Source organism: Henckelia pumila, chromosome 4 (genome assembly GCF_033568475.1).
Source record: "Henckelia pumila isolate YLH828 chromosome 4, ASM3356847v2, whole genome shotgun sequence".
Classification (NCBI taxonomy): domain Eukaryota; kingdom Viridiplantae; phylum Streptophyta; class Magnoliopsida; order Lamiales; family Gesneriaceae; genus Henckelia; species Henckelia pumila.
The window spans coordinates 146680598-146694803 of record NC_133123.1 but is presented as its reverse complement, the minus strand read 5'-3'; the positions used below and the strand labels follow the sequence as shown (position 1 = coordinate 146694803).

The 14206-nt window shown below is 34.6% G+C and overlaps 2 protein-coding genes across 3 annotated transcripts; both read right to left on the bottom strand.

Moving 5' to 3' along the window:
- Positions 1-103: 103 nt before the first annotated feature.
- On the bottom strand, positions 104-6471 carry LOC140863276 (uncharacterized). The gene is made up of 13 exons (XM_073266587.1): positions 6026-6471; positions 4775-5710; positions 4371-4471; positions 4119-4233; positions 3823-3900; positions 3586-3678; positions 2836-2919; positions 2294-2392; positions 1424-1486; positions 987-1017; positions 842-888; positions 645-703; positions 104-573 (listed from the first exon to the last, which is right to left on the bottom strand). Exons 1-13 carry the CDS (start codon positions 6071-6073, stop codon positions 351-353), a joined length of 1977 nt encoding a protein of 658 aa, XP_073122688.1. The 5' UTR covers positions 6074-6471; the 3' UTR covers positions 104-350.
- A 459-nt stretch (positions 6472-6930) lies between these two features.
- Positions 6931-9575, bottom strand: LOC140866413 (uncharacterized). 2 transcript variants are annotated; one of them, XM_073271400.1, is made up of 5 exons: positions 9453-9575; positions 8574-8663; positions 8318-8457; positions 8056-8241; positions 6931-7489 (listed from the first exon to the last, which is right to left on the bottom strand). In XM_073271400.1, exons 1-5 carry the CDS (start codon positions 9487-9489, stop codon positions 7130-7132), a joined length of 813 nt encoding a protein of 270 aa, XP_073127501.1. In that variant the 5' UTR covers positions 9490-9575; the 3' UTR covers positions 6931-7129. The 2 variants fall into 2 exon arrangements, with proteins under 2 accessions (XP_073127501.1, XP_073127502.1); XM_073271401.1 differs by lacking the exon at positions 9453-9575 and adding an exon at positions 8895-9409.
- Positions 9576-14206: the final 4631 nt, after the last annotated feature.

Genomic DNA, 14206 nt, shown 5'->3' with positions numbered 1-14206 from the left:
AAATTTTAACATCTTTCCATTTTCTTTCCATCGCGAGAGCACCCATCCAAGTTGTTACGACAACATTCGACATTGTTTAACTAAGAACATAGTAAACAGCGTGTAAGACACCAAGAAGCAATTTACATTTAATTTTGGTTACAATTAATTCACAGAAAAAGAAATTATTTTTGGATTCTCTCAGCTCCGTTAATACAAATAAGACTACATAATTTTCTCATAATCTTGAAACAAACTCTACAAAAAGGAAAAAAAAAAAAAGAAAAAAAAAGTTAATATAGGGTAATCAAGTACCATCTATAATTTAACACAAGCAGAACACAAATATACAGCTTCATGAATCTTGACTTCTATGCTTCAGATGCATTAACCTCCGCGTTGCCAGAAGCTGTGATCGGAGACACGTCTTGTGTATCTTCAGGTCCCGATTCATGCTTTGCAGCAGCTTGCAACACCCTGCTTCGGACGTCGGATGATGACGGTGATGTAGGGAGTCCATTACGGTTCGTATCTAATTTGCCAGCAACCCAAGAAATGGCCTGACCTCCAAGTCTAGCTGGAGTTAGCAGAAACCTACGAGATATGGCAGTAATACCATGTTACTTCATGACTTAGATTGATGTGAAATGAAGTAAAGCTTTTACCGGACGTCCTTCTTAATATCTTCAGCGTCAGTGTAAGAACCAACTCTCCCGAGTATAGTCTGGCAGTAGTTCATGAGAGAAAAAATGAGCAGTAGAATTATCAGCTCAGGCAATATTTTGAGTACATTTACCTTATGTTGAATATAAAGAATGCTAGAAGATTTCTTATTAAAAATTAGATTTATGAGACTAATCACCTGGCCAAGACCAATAACAGCAATGAATTGTAGAGTCTTCTCCCATTCTGCAGAAATATTATTTGTGTTACTTCATCTATGTTATTAATAGGATACAAATTCGTAAAAAAATGTTTCAGTACAAGAATTAAAAAGAAAATATTACCAAATAATGAATATGCCGCAGCGGCGAAGACCTGTCCACAGACACAATTTCACATAATCAGTCGCATTGGCAAATAGAAGTTCAAACTGTGAGGTTCACTTCAACTTCTGTTCGGACCAGAGTTTCCGATACTAAACTATTTTAGTAAACTGGAGTTACGTAGCTAAATAAATACAGAAGTTCTTTTTTTCCTCGAATGGTGGTTTTGGATGTTAATCTACACTCCAAAAAAAGAGGCACCACGAGTTGCATGTAAAAATTGACAGAAATATGTGAGAGTTTGACAGGGCATGGGCATTTACCAGATTTTGAAAGGAAACAAAACTTATCTAGTTTATTCATCTCAATCCAATTAGAGATGAGCAATCCAAAAATATATGAAAGGAAAGACAGGAAAAGAAAGTGGGAAGAAAGTCCATGTTGGAGTGGATCCTTACAATTCCATATCCAATAAGTTTCAAAGGAGTTGGATTTATTTCCTCCAAGATTGCCACAGCTTCCTGATGAGACCCCAATATTGCGTTAGTTTTTCAATAGAAAGTCAAAAATACATCATCAATAGCAACTTCAGATGCTAAAAACGATAAAATACCAAAAACAAATGGAAAATTGTTTAATTTCTCATAGTTTATACAACCATAACTCTAGTTCACCATATTTGCAAGTCAAGAATTAAAGCTTCCTTCAAATTCCCAATGATTGATTGCTCGTTGGAAAATTAAGAGTTATTTGCTTTTACAGCATTATCTTATAATTTATGTACAAACTCTTGTTGCTCAAATTTTCTTTTGGAATGTCAGCACAATACTCCTATTCATCAATTATTTCTTATTATGGAAATATGCTTGTACTGGTTCATGATATGACGATAAGGCAAGGTGTTTGTCCATTAGTTACGAAGCTTAAGAAAAAGGTTACATCAACTATTTCCCAGATGAGATCAAATGCACAAGACAGAAAGGCCAAAGGACTGACTGATTACTTATCATATTTGGACAAAATATTTCTACGACTACCCCAAGTAAGACAATGATTCAGAATGATAAAAGACAAAAGGACGATCAATACACGCACCTCTACAATGATTTTGTGAACAAAAAGTTAAATTTGTAGCCGTATACAATATACTTTTGATGTTAGACCATGCTTATTAAAGACGCAAGGAACAATTTGAACCTTTTTTAGGCAATAAAATCCATTTTGACGTGTGTGAACTTCAATTATGATACATGCGAATAGCAAAATTTTGTAAGAGTCTTTGCTGCAAAAGTGATGAGCAAAACCAGAATTTAAGGTGTGGCATGTACCTCATTGATAATGGTAAGCGCAGTTTCAGATTTTAGCTCTTTGATACGGAGACCCTCATTCGCCCAAGAGCGAAAGCCACCTTGGACAAGATATGGTTCCTGCCACAAGGAATACAAATGAAAATTTGTCGAAAATTCATACTATTATCAAGTTATAAATATTTTTGTAATTTATTGAGGAAATATTAGGTGACAGGTCTCTTTGATGATGTACAATATCGAAAGCACAGAAGCTTCAATATTCCCAAAGCCTAAATGTTTAAGCAACCAAAAATCAACTTTCTTAGCATTGCTAAAATACAAGCCATTTAGCTCGAAGATGTCAAGCATAGAATATCTCTCTCTAAAATGGAGATATCATAGGCATATCACTATTCTAGTAGATAATCAGCTAAGCTAGAAAGTTGATTTTTAAAAGATTTTTACTTTTTGCAAGACAGATCATGAACAGCTTGAATAGTAATTTTGGAGATATGATAAGCTCCAGTCAACTCATGCTAGGAGAAACGGAATTGGCTTAAATGGAAATGATATTTACTCACCACGATTCCAAGCTTCCTTAGTGATCTCGCAACACCCTTGGATTGCGTTCCATCAGCATCCATAACCAAAACCTTTGACCTGTCCTATAGAATGAATTCATTTCAGAGATCAGCTTTTATAATTTATAGCTGATGCATGCATAAATGGTAGATGCATATACAAATTTGTTACTCACATTAAGGTTTGCTCTGACACTTAAATAAATAACTACAATAATTTCACCAACAAATATTTGATCTACATCGAACTGTTAGAAATGAGACTTGGACCTAACTCACCTCAAAAGCTAGCTCAAGAGGTGAGGGTTGCCTTTGTCTATATTAAGGGCTCCCAGGAACTCTATCCAACCGATGTGGAACAATATTCAACACACCCCCCACACGCCCAGGAATGAACATCTGGAGCGTGGAGATATTAACGGATGGCCTAACTATAGGCAACTCAATTATGGGCGGTCCAACACACACGGAGGGTCTGGGCTTTGATACCATGTTAGAAATGAGACTTGGACCTAACTCACCTCAAAAGCTAGCTCAAGAGGTGAGGGTTGCCCTTGTCTATATTAAGGGCTCCCAGGAACTCTATCCAACCGATGTGGGACAATATTCAACACGAACTGCCATCCCCATTTTTTTTAATACTGACCATCCTTTCACACTCTAGTGAAAGAAACGTAAATTTCCTGAACTCATTATAGAAGCTTCACCATGAACATGTAAGGGACCAAATAGTTAAAAGGTGTTTCATACTTTAACAATTTTAAGGTTCCGAATGACAACGGCAAGTAATGAGTCTTCAATGTCTCTTCCTCCCTTGAGCAACTTTTTCACAGAGTCATCAACCTGCAAAAAGGTATAAATAAATGAAAAGTGAGAAAGATGGTTCTTACGGTGCATATTTTTGTCTGTCAAGCTATATTTTCAGTCAACTCTTTATAAGGTAATGTCAACAAATATTGAATGTCTTTCTATGAAAAGATTAACAACCTCAGGCACTGTTAGACTGGAATATCGATAGCGCGTTGTCCGACGAAGATCAGGAATGCCATCTCTTTCCTTCAAACTCTTCACAGCCATAAGAATGCAACCAGAAATAATTAATGAAAATTATGTTGTGACAATTAGAATAGTTCGGCATTTCGTAAACAAAAAGATATACTTTGGCATAGAACAAAGAACTTTCAAAATAAGAACCTACCATTAAACAAACTATTCCCCAAAAACAAAAACAAAAAAAATGAAGGTAGAACAAGAAATATCATAGTTACAACACAATCTCTTGCCTCGGGCCGAATGTCAATAAGCACAGCATTCTCATTTCCTTGTAAGAGCTCCAAAGTTGACTTCGGAGATAAATCTCCAGCATATCCACCATATATAAATACCCTGTAAGAACCCCTGCACAAATCTGATGACAAATGTAATTTCGATTGATTGAATGGGAGACATAATAATAATCACAGCCTAGTAGCCTAGGAAACCATGAACATTCGTAAAATTGGAAAGGAAAATAGTTAAAAAGAAGAAATTCATACCATAGAGTGGTTGAAAATGCAAGGAAAAGAACAAGTGGAACAAGAGGATCATTAGGGTCCAGACCAAGGCTTTTTTCAAACCCCTCCACAGCAATATAAACCTTCAACACGACGTGGGAGTGGCATAAATAAATATTAGGCATCTATTACATTAACTAATGCCTAAAAAAGTTCCAATATTTTTACATCCATGAAGAACTAGAAGAATCTGTAAGTCAAAACTTTAAATGCTATCGACAAATATTAGATCATTAATTTATTTAGAAGCTGAGTTTTTCGCTGTTAACTCAACAACACCTGTAGCCTATCCAAATGACTTCTCATCATTAACATAGAAACACAACAGAATAGAGTATAATCAAATCATCAAATATAACGAAGAAGGACAGAAATTCCAAACACACCTGTTGAAAAGCAGTTCCGACAGGCCCGAGTATTTTAATAATGGTGTTTTCGGAAAAATTGATTGTCCCTTTGAATTCTGGAGGAAGAAATTCCTTAGCAGAATTATAAGCGTACCCAGCATTTTTGGCCCCCTGTATTAGAGAATCCTCGACTATAACAACAGCCTTCCTTAACACATCAAGTGCGCCAAGCCCAGCTCTACCCGATGCTCCCTTAAGATCACTAGTGACACCAGTAAACTTATTACTAAACGATTCTCCAGATTTATTAAAAAACGAAGTGATGTCCTTGATGACACCATCGACTGCTTCAGTAGCATTTGTAAGAGTTTTGTTCACCGATGAAGTGATGGTATCAATTGAATTGTTCAAAATATTTTCTCCACTTTTAATTGTATCGGAAAATGATTCCTTTATTTCAGAGACACTCGCATCCAGGTCAGAGAACGAATTTGCATCACCGTTTAGAGAATCGGGTGCTGGAGAGGGATCACTTGTAACATCATAGAAAGGTGTACTTATTTCAGGATCAGCATAACTCGGTATGTCAACAGCATTGTCGATTGTTTCACTAGTCAATTCCACGAGCTGATCACCTTCAGCAGAGCCACTCGAGCTCTCTACAAATATCATTCTGTTTGGCCCTAAAAGGTGTGATTCGTCAATCGCTCCAACTTGATAATTGCCATGTTTCAGATATTTTGTGCTTCCTAACCCAATCTGACTTGCCGGCCTATTAATCATGTCCATGGAGCTGCATTGTTCGCCGTTCGCAGCATAGTTAGAGTAGAAGCACGAAGCAGGTCGTCTCTTGAAGTATTCCAATGAAGAAGCTCTGTCAAGAACTCCATTGGAGAAATTACGGGAAATTTTGTCCACATGGTTGCAGTTGACATCGAACAGGGAAAATGATTTCAGTCCTCCATGGATAGGAACCTGCAGGATTATATTCAGAATGCGTAACAAACTCTTGCTATATAACAACTGTCCTATCACCCAGATATTTAATGACACAAGGATTATTATGATATATGGCTACTGAGCTCTAAATTTTTACCCACCGATCAAATCCAAAACTCAATTAAGAGACAAACCAGTAAAATCTAAGTATTTAACATCTATAAGCAAAGAAATTAATTCCCAAGAAACAAATATCAAAACGAAACAAAGAAAAACTAAAAATGCTACATAATATCAACTATTTAATAACCAAGAAACTAAAACCCCAAAATTTGCAAAATATAATCCAACCTGTGTATGACAGGAGCTGTTGGCGGTGGTTGAGCAAACGGGTAACATTTTTAATTCAAACAATCAAATCCAACACTCGTGAATTTCCTAACCTCTCATTTTCATTTCAAGAAACTCTCAAAAATAAACTTCCGGACAATAGTAGCAGAAAGATACGAACTTTGAGCGAAACTAAGCTAAATTACAGCAGCCCGTGAAGATTTTAGGCTGCTGTCCTAAATCTGGTAATGGGTTCTGACAGATATTGGCCTGCTCTGTGTTTACCCTTCTTGAAAGTGGGGATTTTGAGGTCTGCTATCTGTTTCGTTTGTCGATTATGACAATTATCCAATAAATTGACGCGAAATCAAGTATGAGAGGTGGAAAGGGTAGTGAAGCTCGTTTGGGACGGTTTGCTTCATCTTCTGGGCCATTAACTACCTCTTATTTCTCTATTGTGGGGACATTTTTGGATCCGGATTAAAATTGTTTTTTCTTGGTACCATTAAGATTTTTTCTCACTTATTTTTCTCTCTTTTCTTTTAGGTTGATAAAAAATTTCTGTGATGATATTCTGTTTTGTTTGTGATTTTAATCTTTGTTGTTTGTTTGCATTTTCATGAAGCTATCGAGATCTTCAAGTAACATCAATTATTTATAAGTTTCTGTTTCAAAATATATTTGCTTTTCCACAAGTGTTTTTTTAAAAGAACCCATCTTAATTTAAATAAACGAAAATCACAAACACTAAATAATAAATTGGAAGATTCAAACTAAATTTGAGTGGGACTCGTCAAAAACTATACACTGAAAATTTATCACTCTTTGTTGAAGGGAAAAAGAGTATCCCTATCAAGTTTCCTTCCTAGAAACACTCATCAAGTTAACCAAACATTAAAAGAAAAGAAGACAAGGCAAAAAAAAAACAAGGAAAATATACTGACTAATAATCAGGAGTAAATCTTTTACAGTGTCCAAGAATCCATACACTCAAATGAGTTACCATACCAGTCAATCCTACTAAAAAATGCTTCGGATCAACATCGCAAACAAGCACTCGCAGACCTCTGCTTCCCCTTTTGACGGAACAAAGAAGTCATACTTTTTGGAAACAGAGTGTTCTCATCAATCATCCCGCATATCTACCTTTCTCTTGGCCTGCGCGGCAAGGCGGACATCTCTCTCCCGCTCAAACTCTCTGTAATCAGTACGCTGCAAGAAAGAAACCTTGTCTAGGTACTGATTCGAACTCTTTTTGTAAGCATCTAGCTCGTCTTCCATCCCTATATTTTCGTCCTTGAACTCACCCCAATCCTTCTTTGATTTGTCAAGAACACTCAGTTTAGGTTTCTTTTTTATCTGCTCTAGAACGGCATCTACAGCAGAAATAGCACCTGCTGCAGTCTTACCTTTATCAACTGCCTCAGCATCAACGAGTTTCTTCACTTCAATTTCCTCACCGGCAAAGTCTCGAACTTCAGTAACCTGCGGAGAACACAAAATTGGACAACGCCTGATAAGTACACTACTGAATTAAACAAAATGTAAAATGGAGAATGTACCTATGAAGAATGTAACGAAGAAGTTTCAGGCATTTGAACGAGAGCTAATCCACAGCTAATACGACAAAATCCGAATTCCTTTCAATAAAATAATACAATAACATATCATCTGAATTTTCTTTTCAAGTTTCAAAAGTTATCCATTAAGAAGGTTCAGTTTAGGTCTTCATGGGTTAGCTCAAGATTAGAAAAATGAATTGACAACTTCAAGAAATAGCTTTACAAACAAAAATCTTTACTCCTACAAGCACGACCAGATGGGAAACATTTATTTTCTCAGTTTCAATAACTTTTCCTTGAAAATTAAGCTTCGCCCTACAATTGTTGGTTTTGACATGGAATCCTACCTTTCATTCACAGATACAAACAATGAAATCAATCATAGAACATCGAAAAATAAGATACAAGTGCATATACAAAAAGCAATAAAAGAATCAACAGAAAACTTCGTGGAAAAAACACTCATTCACCATTAGAAAACAAACACACCTCAACTTTGCCCCTTCCTGCAGTGGATAACCCAGCAGCTTCCTTAACTGCTGCAAGAGCAGCAGCCGCATGTCTTTTGGCATCCTCACCGATACAATTTTGAGTGATGCTAGGTGGCTTGTCTGCTATCCCTTGGCCAGGAGATGGTGTTTTCTTTGATCCGAAGCCTAGATAACCCATCCAACCCTAAAGTAAATCCATGTTACTTTTCAGTCGCAAGTAAAAAAATTTAAGATAGTAGGGGTTTACGGGAGTTCCTTACAGCTGATGAAGTCTGGGAGGAATTCTTTCGAGAATTCTTATTTACGGTTGATCTATGCATTTCCATCATGGAATTGATCGATTTTGCAGAAACTCCTTTATTCATTTGCAGCCAAGTAGCATCTACGCGAGCTTTTCTTTCTGGGAACAGACACATGCACAAGTTTCAATGAGTGCCCTTCGAAGGGCATCATACAAAGTAAAAATGACAGCAGAGGAGAAAACTGAGGATTAACCAAAGAACCAAGACATCTAACCTGTTTCTTCAGGCAAAGCCTGTGAGTTGGGAGTCTGAGAACTTTCTTGCACGGAATCCGGTCTGCACCCATCCATCTTTTCCAAACTGCCTGAAACATAATCCCGGAAATTTATCCAAGTGGAAACCAAATGCACTCAATTATCACCACCTCAATTTCTCACTCCGTACAGAACCTCATGATATTTTTTATGATGTCATCACAACAACCAGTACATAAAACTAAAACAAAAAAAGAGTTATATGCTTCAATTATCTCCTTGAAATCATTAACCCTACTTGAAATCAAAACGATAATTCATTAAAAGAGAACAATGCCAACCTTGAAATCAAAACGATAATCCCATCTACTAGTTGACACAATTCCTACAAAACTCATGATTTCATTGAGGTAGCATAAAACAAGAAACACACATTATCACAACCAAAAATATAGAAATAGAGAGACACACAAAGAATGAATCTGCCATGAAAAACCCAGCAAGCTAAGTGATCACTGCTTAACAGTAACTACAAGCAAACACACTAGCACCCATAAAATTTCCTCAAATCTCTCACCACTCGCTTCTTTGCCACAAATTTCCAAAATCGATCATAAATTAAAAAAAAAAACTCACATCAAATTCATGCATCAAACATCTAAAGAAAACAATTCGAGGCAGCAGATACTGAAGAACTTAAATAAAAAGCTTTAAGGTTTCAGAACAAGCAAAAAGGCGGATCCAAGGAACAGAGCAAAACATGTTCGACACGAAACACAACAGAAATATATCCAAGAATCAATATTTGTCGCCAAAAAAGCTCCACGACTGCAATAAATCGAATATCGATAAAAATAAAAAAAATTGAATGTGAAAACTTAGAATTTCTGAATACCAACCAACAAAAATAGCAGAGGAGCTAGAGTTCTGAGTCATGAACTGAAGCACAGAAATCTAATCGACGAATCCCCTTTTCCCCCAACTGAACTGTAGGCGCCAAGGAGAAAGAGAACTCCGGGTTATTGTGTCGATACCGACAGCCTCACTAAACCCGACCCGAGTGAAAAAACCCAATTACCCAAATGCGGCCTTTTCGGGCCGATAATTCGAAACATTAGTAGGCCCAAAATTTGGGCTGCGCTATGTGTAATTAACTCAGCCCAGCCCAATAGAGGTATATCGTCATTATTTATCTATTGCCTTGACATCAACTTGTCTAATTATTCATAACATTATAAATTCATTCAATTATTGGCACAGAAGTTTGAAATGAAATCGAATCGAATATAATTTAAGTTTCAATTCTACATACTACAGTACGCAAATGTCAATTTAATTTATCAATCTTTTTTAAGATGACAAAAACTCTTATGAGACGGTCTCACATATTAATTTTGTGAGACGGATCTTCTATTTGAGTCACCTATGAAAAAATATTGTTTTTATATCAAAAATATCATTTTTATTATAAATATGATTAATTTTGACCTGAAATCCGTGAAACTGTCTCACAAAAGACCTATTTTTTTTTTCAAAATAGGTCATCGAGACTCGAGACTATCAAAACTCAATCTCAACTCATATTTTCCTTGGGTTTAGGATACTCGATAGTTTTTTATATGACAAATGAGACGGTCTCAATGGTCATTTTTTTAGACGGGTCTCTTATATGGGTTGTTCATTAAAAAATATTATATTTTATGCCAAAAATATTATTAATTATTATAAATATGGGTATGATTGACTCATCTTACAGATGAAACGACTCTCACAGGAGTGTTATTATTTTTATATATAGATAATCGATCGTTGGTTGATATTCATGATTAAAAAAATGAATATTTGTTACAAGATATATTTTTATAATATATAGACGTACATAGAAGCCTAGCTTGTTCCTTTAATTTATTATTATTATTATTATTATTTGATATTGTTTGATAAGGCGACCCGCCTCTTTTTTGTCATTATTTTTCATTAATGATAAATTGGCCAAAGGGTCACGCTCAACACCGAACCCCTAGCAAGTGTTTATATCGAAATAAAATAGTGTTTTAAATTTCTTTGAACCCTATTGTGGATATATATGGAAGATAAACAAGGCGTGGCTCCGGTTATTCTCATAATCATATTAATAATAATTTAATTATAAAGATAATTGAAAAGCTGAAAAGCGAGCACTTTTCACTAAATAAAAGGTTTTTAGTAATCATTGTTATTCACTTACCTCCCACCAATGTCACATACATGATAGTTTCCCTTTTGTTATTATTATTTATTTTTTCTATATTCGTCGGCCTAATTAAGTTAAACGAGTGGACTAAAAGTGTCCCGAGTGAAGGGCACTTGGCCGCACAAACAACTTGACAATCAAGAAAGTCTATCAATTAACAAATGAAAACTTATTTGCTTTTACAAGAGAAGTCATAATATAGCTATAATGGGTGGGGGGTGTAGGGAAACTAACTCATTCAATTTTGTTCATTTTATACTTTATTATATACACAAGTTTGAAATAGTATCGATATGTGTGTGTATATATAAATATATATGTATTTATTCTTTCATTTAGCGTTATATTTAGTTGATAGTTGGTGGCTCAAAGAATTGAACTTCTCGCTTTAATATTACAAAATTATTAAATTTCTCGGACACATTGGGTGTTCAATATTTTATGCTTTGATTCCTTTGCCATCATGTCTAGATACAAACCGCCACGTTTTCAAAAGGAAATTGGACCCCATAAAATATCATATCCCCGATTCCTTTTATCATTTCAAGATTTTATTTCATTCCTTCTATTGTTTTTATATATTTATCTTGTTTCGGAGTAGTAATTGTTAATATAAAAGCTAGCTAGGCCCCAATCACCATAAAGACATCTAGAAACTCATCATTGTTAAGTACTCTTCGTATATAAATTTCTAACGAAAATATATTCACAAAATTTGAATTTACTTAACTTTGGTTTATATCTTTGTTATTGAAGAAAAATATCATGAAAACTAAGGAGGGGGAAAAAAGCTATATATGAACGTACTTTATGGTTGATATAGATATAAAAGTGAAGCTCGATCGCATTTTAGCAAAGTGGGTTTAGCAATAGATGACTCCACACTATGTTAGTACAAACTACAAATTAATGGAGGGTTCCACCTATCGTAGACCAAGCCATATTTATCATCGTTATCTTTTTATTTTACAAATTACACGTGTATATATATATGTGTGTGTGCGCGCGTGTGTGATTTTATTGTGTTGGTGCTTGGTGGGGTGACTTAGTTGTTAGCATAGATGTTTGAAAACGTTGAAAAAATGCATAACATGTAAATGGAACGTAAGTAGTGGCATGGCCTAGCATACATTAATTGTTCCTATTTCCTACGGGCTTCCCATATGCATGATTCCATGCTACACGAACTTTCCAAGTTACGATCAATAAATAATCTACAATTCGTATAGAAAAATATTCATATAACGAAAAACTATTAAATTTTTAAGTAGAAATATGCATTAACAAAATGAGAATATACGTATGTTTTACAACTAGCTCTTGTGTGTATATATATATATATATATATATATATATATATATATATATAAGCATTACATATATGCAATGTGATGTGGCTAAGCTATAATGTAAAAGATAGAAAGGACGATAGATTCTTCTCGCATTGTGTATTTAGCTTTCTTTCTACGGATTATTATGTCCATAGAAAAGGGAGATTTGAGTTGGAAAGCACAAGTTTCATTAAATGGGGGGTACTCAATAAGATCTTGATTGAATTTGACAAACTCCATTTTCTGAGGGTCGTTTGATTCATAATTCCCCCTCCCCAATTTTATAATATCGATCATGCAACCGATATAATTTTATTAAAAATAAATAATTAGATTCAATTTTAAACATTAGCTAAGCTTGAGTTAAATGAAAGGATTTTTTAATTATATAGTTTTGTCAAATCATTCACTACAATTTTGAGCCAAAATCCATACAATGAATTTGAAATCAAATTCAATCAAATGCTAATCCAAATATTTGAAACAAAAAAACCAATTCATATATATTTAAAACTCATTTGATAATGAGGAATTTACCTAAACAAACCGACGAAATTATTAATTAGAATCTTAAGAAAAATATTGCTCGATAAAAGACACGGCTCCATCATTTAAGTAACACTTGTTTGGCCCCAAATATGGCATGCAGCTATGTTACGTATCATGTATGTATAATGTATGGATTCTTATTCCAAGAAATTGACATCCAATAGCGGGAGCCATGGTTGAATCAATGAGTAAACTACCCGTTTGAATAAGCGGGTCGTCAGATCCTGACCCGATTCCACTTTAGCATATTAACATGACATAAGTGCGGTTTATCGAACTTTCACCAATCCAAATATAATGCCCAAAGTCGCATCATTGCATCAACGACTCTCTCCCAAATTGCGCTTTGGATTTGACGCCCGCATCTCTGTAACCATCTGCCACGGTTGGATTGCTTTGGACGGTGGGGATTCTCCGAGGAATTTTTATCACCCATTTGGATTGCATATGCATTATGCATGTGTGACACAATCGAATGTAAATTTATGATATTGTTGCACATAAACATATTTTTTTTTTTTGGGATGTGGGAAGCCACAATCGCTATTTTGATGTGCATTGGGTAAATCCCGAACTAACACAATAGCCTACAAACTACGTTAGCCAGATAAACCATACTAGGCAAGCCTTGTGTGACAGGCTAGTCCAAGAAGGTGTTGGTAGAAGAAATCGAACTCCTGAATTCTGGCCAAGAGTTCACATACTCCACCAACTTGGACATCCCTTAGAAGCCCCATAAACATATTCTTGATAATATGGTTATTATCCGTATAATTTGCAGAAAATATTGTTTATGAAAGTTTATAGCCTTTGGTGTGTGTATAATATAGTATATATAAATATAAAATTTATATGTTCCCAAATAAAAAGAATATAACATTGCATATGAAACTTTATAGCGCCGCCACAGGCCCACAAAGCGAGCCCGCAGCATTGTCTCCATATTTGACGCGATTGTCTATTTGATCAATGGAAGATTTAAAGATTAATAGCACATCATTTTAAAATTTTAAAGTAATATTTAAGGAACTACCTATTAAATTTTTTTTTTCAAATCACCTATTAATTATATAATAAATTATATGATTAGAACAACATGGAACCTTATAGAATGAGACAAATGAGAGAAGAGAACTAGACTCTGATAGATCGATGTGATAGTTAATAATTATATTATTAGTTAAATGGAAAGAATAAGTTTTATACAAATAAAAAACTCTCAAAAAAGTTTTATAAAAAAGGAAAAAAATAATTCAAATGGTCAATACAAATTTAAACTTTTAATGTTTGAAACTTTTAAAGTATTTTGAATATTTGTGCGATTTTTTTAAGGATTGTGCATTAAGTAATAGCAAATAAACAACAACAGTCAATATTTTAAGAAGGTAGATGATTGAAAAAATTCTTGACAATTCTCGTGAATAGTTGTATAAATTTTTTTTTTATTATAGTTGTTGTATCATTATTAAGAATGGGTTTTTGGTATATCATATAAAAAATATCGATATGAAAAAAATTTATATCGATGTCGACATCGAAA

Bases quoted from the DNA above. Each gene is read 5' to 3' on its own strand.
- LOC140863276 (XM_073266587.1), bottom strand. From the start codon at position 6,073: ATGTTACCCGTTTGCTCAACCACCGCCAACAGCTCCTGTCATACACAG. The intron at 4,472-4,774 runs GTGTGTTTGGAA...GTCGTGTTGAAG, and splicing joins TCGGAACTGCTTTTCAACAG to GTTTATATTGCTGTGGAGGG. The intron at 574-644 runs GTAAAAGCTTTA...CATATCTCGTAG, and splicing joins GATATTAAGAAGGACGTCCG to GTTTCTGCTAACTCCAGCTA.
- LOC140866413 (XM_073271400.1), bottom strand. From the start codon at position 9,489: ATGACTCAGAACTCTAGCTCCTCTGCTATTTTTGTTG. The intron at 8,664-9,452 runs GTTGGTATTCAG...ATTATGTTTCAG, and splicing joins CTCCTCTGCTATTTTTGTTG to GCAGTTTGGAAAAGATGGAT. The intron at 8,242-8,317 runs GTAAGGAACTCC...GATTTACTTTAG, and splicing joins CCTCCCAGACTTCATCAGCT to GGTTGGATGGGTTATCTAGG.